General features: G+C 42.1%; 2 protein-coding genes across 3 annotated transcripts in view; one reads left to right on the top strand and one right to left on the bottom strand.

Moving 5' to 3' along the window:
• Nucleotides 1-3769, top strand: part of gnal (guanine nucleotide binding protein (G protein), alpha activating activity polypeptide, olfactory type) — a 41608-nt gene extending 37839 nt beyond the window's left edge. For both annotated transcript variants that reach the window (XM_041055968.1, XM_041055969.1), the window contains exons 8-12: nucleotides 808-866; nucleotides 1181-1301; nucleotides 1642-1772; nucleotides 1862-1929; nucleotides 2510-3769. In XM_041055968.1, the coding sequence (XP_040911902.1) occupies nucleotides 808-866; nucleotides 1181-1301; nucleotides 1642-1772; nucleotides 1862-1929; nucleotides 2510-2656 (526 nt within the window). In that variant the 3' untranslated portion in view covers nucleotides 2657-3769. The remainder of the gene's footprint in view (nucleotides 1-807; nucleotides 867-1180; nucleotides 1302-1641; nucleotides 1773-1861; nucleotides 1930-2509) is intronic.
• Nucleotides 3770-7018: 3249 nt separating this feature from the next.
• On the bottom strand, nucleotides 7019-15813 carry mppe1 (metallophosphoesterase 1). The gene is made up of 9 exons (XM_041056199.1): nucleotides 15283-15813; nucleotides 15045-15153; nucleotides 13792-13895; nucleotides 11681-11761; nucleotides 11093-11201; nucleotides 10627-10707; nucleotides 9317-9439; nucleotides 8947-9087; nucleotides 7019-7916 (listed from the first exon to the last, which is right to left on the bottom strand). The coding sequence occupies exons 1-9, from the start codon at nucleotides 15531-15533 to the stop codon at nucleotides 7731-7733; spliced, it is 1185 nt and encodes a 394-aa protein (XP_040912133.1). The 5' UTR covers nucleotides 15534-15813; the 3' UTR covers nucleotides 7019-7730.
• Nucleotides 15814-18174: the final 2361 nt, after the last annotated feature.

The following is an 18174-nucleotide window of genomic DNA, read 5'->3' as shown; positions in this document are numbered from 1 at the left end:
GGGAGTGGCAGGATCCCGAAACGACAGCTGAATGAGAAAATGTATGCACAAACGACTGGACTGGACTGAATGAGCAGACTGAAACGGAAAACCGTGACAGTCATCTAAGAGCCCAGAATCTAAAACGAATCCTCTGCCGTCGACCGGTGCGATTTCTGAGCCAGCTGAAAGTTATTGACCATCGGTTGCAGTTATAAGAGCTGCCGATAAAAGTTAGAGTAAATGTTCCGTAACTGCTTTGATGATGTCAGATGAGATGACCTATTTCCGCAGTCGCAGACACAACAGACTTATTCTACCATCTGAAACGGGCCTTTGTATCAAATTATATCATCCGGAATGATTGATAAAAAAGCTCTGGGACATGACTTCCCTTTGGGTGTGCATTTTACATTGTTCAGCTGTGATGACTTCCAAACATCCAGCCAGGGTCACACAGGGTACCGAGCCTGTGCAGAAATAATTCCTTTCTTCTTATTATTTATTCATCAGTTGATTATTCATGTATCCAGACCGGTCCCATTAAGATCTGGAAACTCTGTAAACAAACCAGACCTGATATCAGGAGCAGATTTAGCTGAAGACAGAACACATTTGTGTTGATTGACATAAATGTGTCTTTACACGAATAGGCTTAAAAATAACAGTGGTGTCTTAGTTTTTCTCGGGCCAGCCAACTACAGTACAACATGTACCTGACGTCCTCAGTCCTGTCCCATCAGAAAAATGAACTCTGTGGCCACAAGAGGGCAGCAGCCAGTGTGTTGTTGTGACTGAGGCTGACCCAGTATTTTGTCTCCTCCACAGCATGTTTGATGTTGGGGGCCAGAGAGATGAAAGGAGAAAATGGATCCAGTGCTTTAACGGTGAGACTCTCAGCCTTTTTGTTCAAATAGCCACACACAGCACGTCCTCGGCCGACAACACCACCCCCCACCCCCACGACATCCCGTCGGTCTTTAAAGTATTTCCTGCCAGATTCAGCATCACCTCGTTCCTACACACACGTCAGATGTCAAACAGCTGCCCTTGTAATAAGACACATTTATCAAGTGACTTACAGCAAAGTGCAACTCTCAGTTTATTTAGTGGCATGTTATTATAATTATTATCAGACAGAAAACAAAGGTGCGCTCAGCTCTTTTTTTGCCCTGATGTAGTACCTCTCCTCTCCTTGTAGACGTCACTGCTATCATCTTCGTGGTGGCCAGCAGCAGCTACAACATGGTAATAAGGGAAGACAATAACACCAACAGGCTACGGGAAGCCCTGGACCTCTTCCGCAGTATTTGGAACAACAGGTGAGACAGAAACATGAGCGTTAAGTTTGAGCTGAGTGAATAACTTCAGGTCCACGGGGGCTTTTTCTGTTGTGTCTCTCCTGCTTCGTTTCTCTTTCTGCTGTGCTAATGTTGTTTATTTGTGAAAGGTTCAAACATTCAGGTGATACGATGTCTAGAGAGGGTTGAATCAAAATCAGGGGAGTTTTTATTCAAAGTTATACACATCTAAATACTAACAGCTGCTGCTGTTACAGGGTGCTGTTGCTTTAAAATTTGGAGCAGTGCTGCCTGTTATCGACCCCTCTTCATGCAGTGCTGGTGTCTCGTCTGTAATGGTATGTGTGGATTTGTTTTTCAGATGGTTACGCACTATATCGGTCATATTATTCCTGAACAAGCAGGACATGCTGGCTGAGAAAGTATTAGCTGGAAAATCCAAAATTGAAGACTACTTCCCTGAATATGCTCGCTACACCATACCAAATGAAGGTTTGTGCTCCAGTAAATACCCATGTCCTTAAAGCGTTTTTACTGCGCTGCATCAGCCTGTGTTAACTGGCAATGTGTTGTTCTCTCAGCAACTCCTGAACCTGGCGAAGACCCGAGAGTGACGAGAGCTAAGTTCTTCATCCGAGACGAGTTTCTTGTAAGTATATCGCTGTACATCTGGACTGTTTGAAGTGAGCTGAAGTTAATTAATGTCCAACCACGAACAGACTCGTCCTGTTAATTCATAACTCACTATTCTGTACTTGGCACCGCTGGATTCATGCCAAATACAAAATACCTGCTGTGCATTTTATGTAGAACTTGATAAACCACTTGTGCTGACGCTGACCTTCTCATGGGGATGAGTCGGCCACAGATGAGCTCCAGAGTCCACTTCTGACATGAAATCAAAAGATGGAGAAGGACAGTGAAGTGTTCAAACCACTGAGTTACAGGGACTGGAACTAGTTAGAGGATAAGACATATTTTTATTTCTTCTTAGTGTCCACAAAAGACCAAAAAGACTAAAGCTGTGTCCAAAATTACGTCCTATTTAGTATATGCCCTATATTTACACGCTGCATCGAATAAATTAGTGTAGAGAATTATCAAGTGTCCTGGTATAGAGGGAGTAGTGAATGAGGAAGTGATTTCGGACACGGCCTAGCTCCAGAAATGTCAGGGTCCGACACGGCCACCAGAGGAGCTTGAACCCCTCCTTTCCTCTCTCCCCTCAGCGGATCAGCACTGCGAGCGGCGACGGCAGACACTACTGCTACCCCCACTTCACCTGTGCCGTGGACACAGAGAACATCCGGCGGGTGTTCAACGACTGCCGGGACATCATCCAGAGAATGCACCTGCGGCAGTACGAACTCTTGTGATGGGAGACCGCCTCCGTCAGCCTTCTGTGTTTTTTCTCCACCATTCTGCATCCTTGACAAACCCTTCCTCCTACTCCTGCTCCTCCTCCTCCTCCTCACCCTGAACCTTCACCCTTCTCCTCCCCCAAAGAAACCCTCAACAAGCCCTGACCACCCCTCCTGTCGAGGACTATGAAGTACTACTGAAGTGTGTCAAATCCTCTTCCTCTTCTTAACTTCTTAGCTTTTTGTACTTCTTTTTTTTTTTCTTTTTCTCTGAGACCGATTCATCCCCATTTCACCGATGTAAAAGGAAGGTTGGGGAACAAAGTTGTTGCGTGCCGCTTTTATTTTTTTTTCTCTTTTACTCCTTCCTTTTGAATGCCTTGATTTTTGTCATTCCACTAAGCCTTGGGCTACCTCCTTTTTTTTTTTTTTTTCGCCCCTTCTTGTCCTTCTGTTTTTTTTGGCTTTGTCATTGGACCTGGACTGGTGGGTGTGGATACATACAAACACACCTACAGGACCTCAGTGTAGAGGCAGCGTGTGTGTTAATGTGTGTGTGTGTGTAATGACGAGTAGGAGGAATGCCATGTGAGCGAGTGCATGTGTGTGTGTTTATGTTTGTGTGTCACCTGCTGGTTAAAGCTGGCATCACCACCATGACCTTCGCCCCGTCTCTTTTTGTTTTTTGTTTTTTTTTGCCCCATCACCCCCTCCGGCCTGATTCTTCTCTCCACGTGGAAGACGACTGGACGCTGAAGAAACCGGAGAGGACGGAGGGGAACCCGAGCGGATGAAGAGATAAATGCACTTTGCATCAGGTTCCTTAATAACTTTTTTTTTTTTTTGGTTGTTGTTGTTGTTGTTGTTTTTTCTCCAGAGGAAGCATACACACAATGTAGCATCACAATATTTATTACCCTGTCACGATGTTAGCTTGCCGAGCTGCAGAGGGTGGACCGAGCAGCCGAGAGACATGTGGAGCGAAAGATTATACGACGGAAATACGACGACGACGACATGAAGGAAAGGGGACTGAGCTCTCTGCACCTTAGCCCTGCTGCCTCCACGGACTCGGACCTGCCTCCTTTTTCCACACAAACCATCCTTTTAGCTTAGAGATACTGATGGGAGGGGAGGGTGGGGTGGGGAGGGATGGGAGAGAAAAATGTATTGTTTTCTTTTTTTTTTTTGGTTTTGTTTTTTGTTAACTTGTACACTGTGCAAGGTTGAATTATCCTGTACAGACTGTAAAATGTAATATTATTTTGTACAACTTAATTGAAAGAAAAACAAATCTACTTGTAGATCTTTGTGCCTTGATTATGGCTGTACCTGTAAATGAGCTCAGATGTAAGTATGTTTTCGACTGCGCTGTACAGCTTGATGTCAAACTCTATCGGCAGCGGAAGACTGCGGGTAGGGGACTTTCTCTGTAGAGTTTAGTTTTTTCTGGTTTATAAAAAAAAAAGGAAATGCTGTTTAGTAAAAAATAAAAAATAGGGAAAAAATCCTAAAAACCTGTATACATTATGCAAATTAACCACTTACCTGCAGTGAAGACCAGATGTTGCAGCGCCATGCCTTTTTTGTTTTCTTTTATTGGTTTTCTTTTTCCTCCTTTAATTTAATTTTATTTTATTTTTGAATTTCACAGCTTTAAACAAACATTGGAAATCCATTGAAAGTGTCCAAATTGCAACCTGGTGTTGTTTTAATAGGAACCAACGTTTTTTCGATATGAAGTGTGTCTGAGATCTGTACTGATGTGCGTGCCTGTGCGCATGTGTACATAAGACAAACATAGACTCACAGACGCATTGTGTGTGTGTGTGTGCGCGTGAATGTGTGCGTGAGGGCGAGTGTGTGTTGTGTGTAAAATTTTATAAATGTATGTACATGTAAATTTATAGGTCTATATAAATATATATGTACAATTATACATGTTTAATTATGTGTGTGCCTAGGTGTACATACCTATGTATGTATACGGTAAATATGTATACATACACACATAGGAAAGCATGTTTAGAATGGAGATGAATAAATGAGAGCGTGCAATATTAGTAATTCTTTGGTCCTTTGGAGCCATACCCAATGGCACAGGCACTATGAATGTGTGAGCAGCACCCAACAAGACAAGCTCTTCTCCTTGTACAAACAGCATCAGCCTTTTCTTCTGCTACAGTACACGTCTATCCCCAAAAGAGAGTGAACTGACTGGAGGTGCAAAAACCTTGTTTGGCCTGGGAGGATGATTAAATGACATTTTTATTTTCTTTAAATAAAGAGGCACATTAGAGGACTTTGCTTTATTTCCATCTTGGTGTCCAGTTGTGTCCCGATTTGTTACCAATGAGCTGATTTGTTTTGGTTTTTTGTTCTTTGTTTGTTTTTTTTGTTTCTTTCTTTCTGTATGTTTGGTTTTTTGTGGTGCTGCAGTGGCATTTATGTGAAGGGGGTTCATACACAGTTAAAGTTTCCTGAGGTTCATTAATTACACCAAGCTAAGACCAATTCAGTTTAATACAGTCCTATAATAAATCCTCCTTCATGAAGGTATAATGTTCAGTGATGAAACGTCTTCAGAGACGTGTGGCTTCGGCTTCATGTTGATTTTGGAGGCTGTAGTTTGTGGTGCTGTTTAACTGACAGGTGTCTCTGCATGCAGTCGAACCAACAGCTCTCTGATGCAGTTTCAGCTCAGACTGAACCTTCGTGGAAGTTTCATTCACTGCAGGACTGTTGCATTAGATTAAGAGAATCTTTACTGAGTCACATCAGATTTAATGGCTCCTCACACCAACACGGTTATACTGGTTGATTAGACCATCGCTCAAACCAACACAGATGAAAACAAAAGCTTCCGGGTTGTGGTATTGTGCACGCTGGCTCTGTCGCACTGTGACAGCTTTAAAAATTGTACAGAATGAGATCTGATTTATAGAAGAAGAAAAAAAATATTATCAGTCACAAAGAGGGTTAGAAATGAGATGGGATATAGAACATATAATCATTCTGTCGATGATACAGTTGATTTTCAGGCCTTTTTTCAAGTGGTTTTTTTTTTCAGTTGTCATAGCAGGAAAAACACAGGTGCTGGTAATGACATTAACGATGGCTCTGTCCCAGTGAGTCATGATAGTGTGACTGAGGCAGCATGAACAGCACCAGGAGCCTGAAACTGAAGCAGCTAAGTGTAATTCAGCCTTTTCTTTTTTACTATTTACTCCTGAGCTTTATTTACTTTGAATTGTCCAAATGTCTGCAGTGAAAAAGATTCGTATCTCTGACTAACTTCAGCCTGAGCAGTGATCTAATCGACCAAAAGCACCGTGTTGGTGTGAGCAGCCATTAGCTAAACCCGCACAGGTGTTTTCAGTCTGCGGCTGATGAGACCTCTGCTCAGCTCGGAGGTGGTCGCAGCTATGCTGGGGGATAAAGGAAGTTTACAGGACTTAGGACCTCTGGTCCCACTTCATGCTGCATACAAATTCTCACTGTGTAAAAAAGTAAGTACAAGTCAACAACTTAAAATTGAGGAGCTGAACAGCTGGAACAAACTTAAAACTGTTGGTGAAACCGCTGCAGGAACAACCCAAAAAACAAAGCAAACATAGGTAGGCAGGTATTTTACTGGTGTGTGGCTTAGAACAGTGAAATATGTTGGTTTCTTCTTTGCTATTTGCAGTGACAGTGAACTATAATTAGTACATTCTGTGTATAATAATTGGAACTGGGCCTCAGCACATTGAAGAAGTCCTGAGCAGAGGTCAGATCTGAATGATTTAAATCACCTGTGCAGGTGTACCATTGGTGTGCTGGAGAAATTTTCACAACAATCATAGATGTTTCAGACTTAATGATAAGCAAGTTAATCAAATAATTAATCGATAAAGTAATTGATATTGAGAATCTAATCTAGACTGATCCTGTAAATTAAACCATATAAATATCCAATGAAAGAAAGAGCTACCGCGGTATAAACAAAAACATTTCGGTGAGCTGATGAGTTTATATCATCTCAGAACATGTTACGCATCGTTTTGTCCAACTGTACAAAAGACGCACAAAGAGAAACAGGATTTTTAAGCTTTGAGACGAGTCCAGTGCGAACTGTGCGACAAGGTTCACAGCTCAGTGTCTCTAAGATGCTCCTGATACTTTATACTCACATTTTATTTCACATGATTTTGCACTTTAATTTCTTTTTGATTACCGTGACGTTGTGTCCAACTCTGCTGCCAATTTCAAGCTTTGGAAGAGACTTAAACGTCCTTGGATGTTTAGTGTTTCAGCCACAGAGAAATGCGGGAAATTCGGCTTTGGTGCACACGAGCCTCTGATACACAGCATAAACCTCCAAAACACACCTTTTAAGATTCTGATTTATTACGTACAGTTCATCGGAAAGGTTTCAACAATTTGGCAAAAACCCTCACAAACATTTGGCACAGAGAGTCAGCAATAAATATATTCAGATATGCATCATAAAAACAACAAGAGAACCTGAATGGATGATCAGACAACAACAACGAAAACAAACAGTGTCCAGTGTGTTTACATCAGTTAAACATCAGAGTGAAGAGACAGAAACTACCAACATCTGACTTTACCACCTTAAATCAGACCAGGAACAGTTAGTATTTACATATGTACCTGTTTGATTTGTCTTACTTGATGCCACATTGTGTGTATTTTCTAATAGTTCAGACAGTCACAGGAGAACTTCACCTGGCTGGCGTTTCCAAGGAAGGCAAAACAAACACCACTCACGATCTGTAACAACAATTTGGCCCAAATCTGCTTCGTGATCACAGGTTATAACCACACCATCACAGTCAGTGTCAGAAGTGATGAACTTTGAGTCTTTCAAAGACATTTAAAATATATATATTCAAGTCCTTCACAGTGCCGCAAAACATTTGGACAAACAAATTGAGGTTGTATGAACATATATATATATTTTTTTTGGCCCTGTCCAGAGGAGGAAAGTCACATTTCCAAATCCTCACATCAAGCATTTACCAACCGCGGTGAACTCCACTTCATGGCTCTGTCCTGGAACGTGGTGCACTGTGGGTAACGCAGCTCACAGAGACTTGTGCTTCCCCAGCAGGCAGAGGCTGAGGCACTGCAGCAGGCCTTTCATCCACAGGCAGTGGGCCAGGAACAGCAGCAGCAGGCAGGCGCCGGCCGAGCAGTACACACCGATCACCGTGCTCTCCTCCGGCAGGAAACACTTGGACAGAGCGTAACTGCCAGGTGACACTGACGCCTGGGTGGGGGTGGGGGGTGGAGGGGGGTTTGAATAAACCAGGAGAATATTGAGGGTTAGAGGTGATAATGTTAAAATCAGCTGCTCGGGGCCCTTTCAGCCACCAGGGGGCCTCCAAAACTTTAAAACATAAACCCTCTCTTTTTTAATCTTAATTTGACAAGTTAAACACAGACTTCCTGTATGATCACACCATGAGGTTCATGCAGTACCTGTTCTGGTTAAATCACATTGTCCTATTTTTATGTTAGATGTTCACACTGCAGTGTGGACAATAAGTCCATAACACACTGGACCATGTGATATGGTTGAAGGCCCCAGAACAGCTAATACATGAACCTTGTTATGAGATTGATTTCAAGGTAAAGACTGAATTTTGAATCTCATATTTTGGGATTTTGAGCCACAGGTTTTGAGACGTCTTCACCATATCATCTGATTTCTGTGTCACTTTGGCGAATGTTTGAGATTTTGGGATGCAATGATGAATTTTGGTTTTGTGACATAACTTCCAGGGTAGTTAAACCAACTGCAGCAAATTGTAGGATGATGACAAATAACGTTTGCGGTTCGGTATCAAAGTTTTGGATTTGGGAAAAGGAGGGAAAGTATCTTAAACTTGTTTAAACTGCTTTTTTATGTATATTTAAAATTTTCATTTCTGAGGTTACAGTTCATTTTGACTACCTGGTGAAAGGAGTAGATGTTCAATTAAAGGACCACTTCACCAATTTTCAACCATGCCTCTGCGTATACACGAATTGATCCACTCATCAAACTGACTGTTTTCACCAAACAAATCCTGCACAAGCCAAACAGTCGCAAGAAAAATCCACATTTCCTGCTTTCAAAATCTGTTTGGTTTTTGACAGAGATGCAGATTCTTTCGACAACTCCAAAACAAGAGCGAGGCTGTTTCACTGTCAAGTCCACAGAAAGAAGGAGCTTTTACTGTCAACGCCATTTCAGATTTTTCGTAAATAATGCATCGATGGAGAGTTTAAAACAGACGGGCCGTGTTGCTACTCACCAGGATGAAGCTGGGGTTGTTTCTGTTCCTCCAGCTGAAGGACGGCACGCTGATTTCTGGGTACTTGTTGTCATGGAGAACCTCACATCCGCTGTGGGTGTGTCCGCTCAGGATGAGGCGGGGTTTAAACCACTGCAGCAGCTGAGGAGAGAAATCCACATCCACCTCAGAGACCGGTTGCTGCTGGCTTACATCATCAGTTTCACCATCGCCACCGTCTGCCGTTTGTGTACGAGACTATTTCTGACAGCAGGCCGTTGTAGTGTGTTTTAAATGGATGAATCCGCTTCAGAAGAGATCCGTGCTAGGGAATAAAAAAAACAAACACACACACAGCAGAGGCACTGTGGTGAGACTGCAGGGTACTCACCCTCTGTGAGGCCTCCTTAGACAACACGTCGTACTTCTCTCTGAACAACAGGTGTCGCTCTTCAGGCGGTGCAGCGTCCTGTCCTGTGCAGCCGGCATCACTCACCCTGTACAGAGGATAGTGCTGGAGAGCAGGGAAACGTGGTTATGTTTCTTCAGATTTTAGTGATTTCTTTTTTTTTAATCATTAAATTATGTTTGCATGCAGTTGTAACAGCTCAGAAAATAAATAGGAAAGACTGATGATGTGCAGCAAAGACCCTGAGGCTGTTTAGAGTCTAAATATTGAGATGTAAGATTCTGTATTGAAGCTTAATATTTTTTATGGCTGCACCATTTTAGATGCTTTATTTTTTTATATTATTATAAACAGCTCTCCAAAATATCAGCCTGACATATTTAGTATCTTTGGAAACATTTGAATCTTTACTACAAGTAGAATTTGAAATAAAAATCTGTGGGTTTGAACAAAGTTTGTTTACGTCGAGTTTGTAATGGCTGACCCAGCAGAGGCCAGTGAGGTGTGAGAGATCATTAAACTTCTTAGAGCTCAAAACAATAACTATATTATTAATGTATTTATAATTTGTTTATATTAAGTTAATAAATCCATAAAATGTCAGAAAATAATTGGGCATGAAATTCAAGTCTCAAAGTTACTTATTTGTGAGAAAAACACTGTGTTGACACAGTTGGTTGACAAGTATGTAGGAAAAATGAAGCAATGATGCAACACTATCAGAACTCGGCTTATTCAAAATGCAGGATTGAACAGTATCTTTTGATACTGATGAAGGTCTACGACCGAAATGATGCATTTTAAATAAAGCTAGTGCTGACAGTGTGCAGGAGCTCAAATTTTGTCTCTGTTGTCTTTAGAACAGTTTCAATTTTCATATTCAGTGAATCAGAGAAAAGGAAACAGCCAGTTTCTGGCTTTCTAAAATGATAACTTGAAACCCAGTTGTTTAAACTGTTGTCAGCCGATCAAATAAGTAAATGATGAATGATCACGGGCACAAACATCTCTGTCAGTGTAGATGTGGGTGTGTGAGTATGACAGAAAAATCAGAACCTATCTTTTAGTACCGCGGTTCCCAACGTTTTGACTTGTGAAATTAAAACTGAATTAAGTTACTCATATCAATGTCGGCGGGCGGCAGACAGTTCAAATTAGTCAGTATATCAAAAGCAAAAAGCAAAGATTAGAAAAAATAAACCAAACTTTGTACATCAGAAATCTATTTTTCTTCAGAGAGGACAGCGCATTCAGAGAGGACAGCACATTCAGAGAGCATGCTTGCAGTTTACCTGTAACATGATGGGGGGTGTGGCAGGATAGAGCTGCGAGCCTTCACAGCTGTCCATCACTCCACTGCCGGACTGTGAGTTCTGCGGAAGAAAAACACAACATAAAGAATTCATCAGCCGTCTTGTCCACAAGCTCGTGATGTCTCCTCAAACATCAGTCAACATTTTTATTTCATCTCCCTCCAGTTCGTCTTGTTTTGAGAAAATTTGCAGGAAGAGAGAGAAGCAATCAGCTGCTGCTTTTAATCTGCTTTAACAAACGGTGCATGTGTGGAAAACCAAAAAAAAAAACCACCTGCTACGAATACAACTGAGCTTTGGATTTAAAAGAAAAGTAGCTGAGGTGTATTTTTTTTTTCCTTCCTCCTCACATGACTTGAGTCGTTCACACTTCATGAGCATCGGAGGCAGAGTGTGTTCGAGGTGCTGACAGCGTGAAAGTGTGCTTCCAGAAATTTCCACCCACCTGAAGAGAACAGTTGAGGTCTCTGGAGAGTTTGATCAGCTCCTTCTCCACCGACTGGCAGATGGGACACCCGTCACCGTGCAGGGCCACGCTGTTCACCAGCAGAAAACTGAGGGGAGAGAAACAGCCTCAGTGACTCACAAAAAAAACACAAGAGCTCCAGTCGAGGCTGCAAGGATGCATCATGTTCTAATGCTTTTAGTTTGAAAGTTTTAACGAAATTGGGTTTCCTGATCCAACTCCTTCAAGCTAACCTGCAACTAGATCATGTACGGAGGAAAAGCATTTCTGCACAGACTTCAGTTCTAAAGCTTTAAAGGTGGTTTTAAAGGTTTTAGGGACTCAGTTACACACAAAAATGGCCTGAAAAAGGACATCTGGCTGCTTTTTGCAAAAAAAAAAAAAGACTGTACTTTTTGATTTCTGCTTAGAAATGTCTGTCATCTTCAAAATCACTTTTTTTTTTTTGGCTCAGACTGACTCAGGGGATTAAACCTGTGACCTCTCAGTCTCTCTGCTGAGTCACATGTTTCTCCTGCAGCTGGTTGTGGCAGGTTGTCGTGTGTGCTGCATCCTCCCGTCACTCACTTCACTCCCTTTTTGGTGACGATCCTGGTGGAGGAAGCGTTGAAGACCTTCTCGAAGCGCTGCAGCTTGAACCAGTCCATCCTGCAGGGAGACACGACACCGCTCGTCACACCGCACAAAAACCTGCTGCTCAGTCTGTCACGTCTGTCTGTCTGTCTGCCTGCCTGTCGTACGCTGTTACATAAGAGTCTCACTTCCTGCTGCACGGGTCGAATCAAAGCACATATGAGCCGCTGCAGCTCTACATAATCCCACATTTCTGATGCACAGGCATCAAATGCTAAACTGTGGGATGGTTTTATGCATCTCGATTTATTTGCTTTCATTTGCTGCTTCCCCTGAGAAATTAGGAAAAACAGTCTCCAACAAAAAGAGTGTTACATACAGGGGGTGGACACAATAAACCACAACACCACCACAAACACGCAAGCTCACAAATTAACATACTGCTGTGAGTTAGTCTTATAAAAACTGAATATATGAGCTCTGCCCAGGAGCATGGTACGTTTTACTGTACAGGTGCTTCTTTTTCTCTCCTTTTTTTTTTTTTTTTTGTTACAGATTTGTTTACTTGATGTCTCAGATCAAATTCTTCCAAAAAAAACTAGGTTTTCAACCTGTAGGTCTGGGCCCCCCAAACAGGCCACAAGCTGAATGTGAATGGTCGTGAGAAGGATCAGAAATTTAGAAGATTAAAACCACATTTCTGCCACATTAAATTCTCTTTAATATTCAGGACATTTATCTTTGCTTTTCTTTCATAAAATATTTAGGAATTTTAAGATTTTCAGGCTACAAACATTCTTCAAATTAAACAATCTGCGAAGATAAAACTTTGCTTAAGGTGCTCACAGATGTTTTGTGTTTGATTCGATTCTTTGATTAGAAGCTGCTTTTGATGTTGTTGTGGTTTTTTGTGCCTTGAAACTAATGGAGGAATAGATGCCCAAATATTAAAAATTATGTTGTAAAACTCTTCATTTTAATAATAATACTGTGGACTCTAAATCAGTCCAACAGCAACCATTCACATTGCACACACAAGAGGTAAAGGTGTGTTTGTCAGGTTATCACAGTTGAATGTAAAGAGAAAAAAATCCTGCTTGTGTGCACGTAAAATAAGTCAAATTTAGAGATACTGAGTCTAAAAAAATATCAGAATTAGCCTTAAAACCCCAGTAAATTTTTTTCTGTAAGTGTAGAATGTAAACTCCTCCTCAGCTCTTCAAAGGATGAGGCTGGTGTTTTTTAAACTTTTCTTACTGTTAACAAATCCCACAAACAGACGAAAACCAGCTATTCCATTCATACTTTCAACTCAGTCGCATCCTGTTCAGATGTACACACCTGATATGCAAACTATCGTATTTGTAGCAGGTGTTTTTAGCAAACTTCATTCAAGCTGCTGTAAATAGTATATTTGTGCGGGACTATTTTCAGCTGCGTATTCATACAGATTTGGTTCCCTGGTGAGTATTTACACCAGCAGGAAGTGGGACTGAACACGTCACCCAGTGCAACAACTTGGGTCATTGATGTGTTTTTAATTATAATAATGGAGCTCTGTGACACAGAGGAACAAGATGTACAATGTTGTTGAATCAATACATTGCTGTTTGGTCTTTTCATGTGAAATAAATATATATGTTTAAAACATCACTGATCTTTTCCTTTCAAAAAACCCCCAAATTCCTACAAACATTACAGAAGACGTGACCTCCGTGTGCTTACAGGCACCTACAGTGTGGCCCTGACCGAAAAATCAAATATCTCCTCAAAGGTTTTGCAATGTGGACAAAGTCCTTCAATTCTAATTGTTTGCTGACTCTGCAGTGTAATAGTATGAGGCCTTTATTGACACTCCCTTGGCAGCTGATATCTGATTTCTCTACTTACAAAACTTTTGCAGTCAAAGAGAAACACAAATAGCCGCCTGTTATCAGATATTTCTGTAACTAGGGCAGTGAATAACATAAAAAAAAAAAAGTCATGCTGAGGTGACAAATAGTGAATCAAAGTCCTTATTTTATCAGGACTTCCTGCTAAATCCTTCCCTGAACCCTGCCAATGGTTGTACAGTAAAACAGTAAGGCAGTCGAACGTGTTCTTACTCGTAATGGAAACCAATGTCATGGTTTCCAACCAGCACGACCAGTTCTGTGTCAGTGGAGTGTCTGAACATCCTGTGGAAGCGGCGCACGTCGTCCTCCCAGTGCTGCGGAGACACAACAACACAAACGCAGCTGAAGCAGGTTTCACTGCAGACATAAGACAAAAAAAAAAAACCTCCCCTGGGAAGCTCCTGAGAGTTAATGGGATCTCAGAGGGTCACCCTGCAGCCCCCGTGGGTGACTGATCCAGGGGCCGCTTTGATTCAGGCTCCAGATTCAATTTTGCACCTGCAGGGACCGAAGCCTCACACAGGAGACCTTTAATTACACCACTGCTGTGGGTTTACACGATGTTTGTCTTACTGACGTGACTCCATATGACTCCCTGATGCTGCTTTTAATTAACGCAGAAACAATTAGTCGATCATTAGTTGACAACTGAAATAATCCATTCATCGGTGAGGACATTTAAAAAAAAACAAGAATGCCAAACATTTGCTCCTTTCTGCCTCCCAAATGTGAGAATTTGAAGTGATTGATCAGGAAAAAAATCCAAATGTTTGTTAGTTTTAGGTTCTAAAATGAAGATTCGCTTCTTTTTTTAATGTTTTCTATCACTTTAACACTGAATGTATTTTGGTTTTGCACTGTTGGTTGAACAAAACACGGAATTTGAAGACGTAACTGAAATTTTAGGACATTTAAAAGTCCACAGAATACAAATTAGAGGGAGAAGCAAAGAAGCAAACTGAGTGTAAAAAGAAATGAGGAAGCTGAAGGGGGAACATGGTAGATTAGTGGAGATGATTTTACAGTTTGCAGGCTCTGTTTCCCTTTTTTAATGAGGCTTTCTTTCTGTGCTGCACTGTTGCTCACCACTTCCTTTTTCTTCCATCTGACTTGATGGATCTTTTTTCTTTTTCTTTTTTTTTTTTTTTACAATCCAGTAATAGATGTGTGAGAATTCCCAGGGGATTGTTATTTTCCCGAGGAGGGATGGATGTACCACGGAGGGCTGAGGGGATGCAGCTGCTGTTGCTGGTGTTATCCACAAATCTTGCAGCCTCTCGGGCCTGGATGGTACAAGATCATGATGATGAGGATGATGAGGCTGATGAGGATGAGGATGACCGGAGAGCATTGGCCTCTGCTCTGCATCCACATACAGATGTCTCACAAGCATCACCACCATCATATGCGCTGTGTGTTTGCAGATACACCGAGAGGGGAAAAAGGGGGGAGCTTTACGTTACCTTCTGCGAGCTCCACTTGCCTTCGTCGAAGATATCCCCGAGAATAAAGACTATTTCGGGCCTGAGCAGCCACAGAGCGGTCTGGAAAGCCCTCTCCATCTGCCATTCCCTGCGCGTTTGGATACATAAGTCTGCGTTATTTGTTGTTTTGTTTACAATTGACACCCGCAGAGCCCAGACGGATGAATGGAGGGGTAGAGATGGGTTGCCTAAGAATGGAAATAAACAATGACAGTACCTCCTCAGCTTGTCGAACCAGTGTCCCCCGACGGCTCCCAGGAGGTGGGTGTCCGACAGCACCATAGCGCGGACCGCCGAGTCCATCGGCCGGCCGTCGATGCCCTCTCCGCCCCGTGCATGGCTGATCTTCGGCCAGGCGCACTTGAGGATGGTGGGGAAGTAGATGAGATACTCGCAGAAGAAGAAAGCGCCGCCGACCGCGAGAATCAGCACCACCGCAACCATCCATCTGACGCTAAACCTCGGCATTTCTTTGTTATTCGGTATTTGGGATGCCCTGAACTGGCGCACTGGTGGCGACGGAGCGGTCCATGAGGCATCTTCACCTCTTGCAGACCGTTCAGGCTCAGGTCTCCAGCCGCGTGATGCTCATGGCAAAGTTCGGTGTGAGATTTAAGAAAAAAGGCGCCAAGTCCGAGTGATTCCAAATATAGGACAGAAAGTTGAATATGTCCTCTGCCGCTGGCGAGAGAGAGTGAGAGAGCCAAGAGAAGCTGGAGCCCAACGCCGCTTCGCAACCACAGCACCACTCGGCGCTTAATAATAGTCAAGCTAGAAACAAGACTTCCGCTGCTAGAGTTTTCAAAATAAAACAATAAATACCATTTTTCACAGCAGCGGTGGAGGACTTGTTCAGATCACATATTTAAGTAAAGTACTAGTTAACATAATACAAATAATAATAAGCCGCACAGTAAAAACACTCTATTAAAAGTCCTGCACTGAAAATGTTACTTGAGTAAAAGTAAAATGAGAAAAATGTAGGTTAAGTATCAAAAGTAAAAGTAGTCAGGGCAGAAAAACTCCTGTGAGTGCGATTATGTATGCAAAAGTAATTAAAGAATGATAAATAGTAGTAAAAAGTACAAAACTATGAAATGTAGTTGCGTTGAAGTATGAAGTAGCTCAGAATGAAAATACTCAAGTAAAAAAACAAGAAGCACAGAACTGCTTAAGTGGCCAACACCTAGTTGTCTACTTGAATAAAAATACTTAGTTACATTGCACCACTGTCCTTTTTTCAGACAAATTTAGCTCAAAAGCAAAAACAGCTAACTTCCGGTATTGCTCACACCTGTAAACTTGACAGCATGTTTTTCTTTTTTTCGGGAGGGGGCTTCAGTAAGATGTAAACCGCTCGAACTACAATGGGATAGAAGATCGAAGTAATTAAAAAGCCAAGTCATTAGTCTGAAAAAATATTGCTGATAAATCTGATCACTGATCAGTAAACCTGGCAACAGTCCAGACAAACACACAAACACTAAGAGACAGGGAAAGGAGCCAACAGCTATGGGACAAATGAGATTAAGTGATTAACAGCAGAAATCTAATCACCGGGTGACTGCTTATGTGTGCAGCTCTCTGTCAGCTCCGAAACTAGACCCACACAGTTTCATACAGGAAACGGCCCTCACACAACTGTTCTAATTATGGCCCCAGAGCAGAGTTACCTGCTAAACCAGTTGGTTTGTGAGGGCCATGCACGTCTGCTCACACATGCACAGAAGAGAAGGAATTTTTACACCCTTCTCTTCTGTCCTGTCCTCACCCTGAGCATGAAAAATCTACTTGTTTCCTCTGCAGCAGAAGACGTTCAGAGCAAGATTTGACTTGTGCAGAATGAGGAAGCTGCAGGAGAGAAAAATAGAGCACTGCAACAGCAGCAGCAGCAGCAGCACAGAGGGAAACCGACGCATGGCAGCAGCATGATTAAAGGGAAAGGCATCTCAGCGTTCGTACTCGCACTATGATTTGTTTGTGATCAGGACTGAGAATTTTTTGTCTCTAGAAACCAAAAGGGCGGAGGCTGAAAACTGTGCTCCCCTCCAGATGTGTAGCCTTGCTTTGCTCCACTCAAACAGACTTTTTGGCTTCAAACTTAAACTGCACTAAAAATCCTTTGACTCTTTCTGCTTTAAACCTTGAAACCGATTAAACAAAGCTCTCCTGAATCCTGTATCCTCGGCTTTCAGGCCCAAGGAGAATGAACTGAGAGATTCACAAATACCAAAACACAAAACCTCAACAACGAGCTTCTCTCTTTTCAGTGAAAACAATAAAGAAACACAATTTACAGTAATTTATATAACAATTCCTGCTTTCATTCACAGCCAGGGTCACAGCTGGATTGACCCCCTAAGGGCAAACCCCTGAGGCAAACATGAAAACATGGAGTTTTGGAGCTCCAGGGGGAGGGGGGCTCTGAGGTCCATGGGTAGTTGCCCGCTTTGCCTGGTAGGTAACCCAGCCCTGGTGGGTCTTACCTACCAGTGAGGACACTGAGGTTATGTCCTCAGTAGGTTTTCTGGCAATTATAGGGGGAGGTTCACAGCCCTGAGGGAGTATTAAATCTAGTTAAAAACTTGCACAATTTTAGACAGAGCTCAGTTTTTTGGCCAGTATTCAGTATTTCTTCAGCAGAATTTGATTCCTGGCAGCGCAGAGAGGGCTCTGAAACACCATTTAGACCTTGGTGTTGGGAAATAAAATGTTTAAAAGCTGTGGGGCTTTGATTCATGACCTGCTGTCGTGCAAAAAGACCTTCTAAAATACCAGAAGGGAAAGGGGCATGTGAGTTCAAGTCCCTCAAAATCAGAAAGACATTTTTACCAGGCATCAAAAATTTAGCCCCTGAAATTTTTCCTTTATTTAACTGTTAAATTATGTTGCCTATAAATTTTGTGTAATTAAACACACATCACATGTAGGTGCAAGGCTATTGAAAAGGGCTACGCCTGCACACAGACTCTGAGGTGAGTCAGTCCAAACGAGTAGGAGTACAGAGACAATACCAGATCAAAAATATGCAAATAGTATAAAGTCTTTAGATTTGTGGTATAGTAGCTTAAAACTGTTTAAATTTTTTATTTATTTTCTATGTTATTAT

Source organism: Toxotes jaculatrix, chromosome 14 (genome assembly GCF_017976425.1).
Source record: "Toxotes jaculatrix isolate fToxJac2 chromosome 14, fToxJac2.pri, whole genome shotgun sequence".
NCBI classification, from domain to species: Eukaryota; Metazoa; Chordata; class Actinopteri; family Toxotidae; genus Toxotes; species Toxotes jaculatrix.
This window is presented reverse-complemented; position numbering and strand designations above follow the sequence as displayed.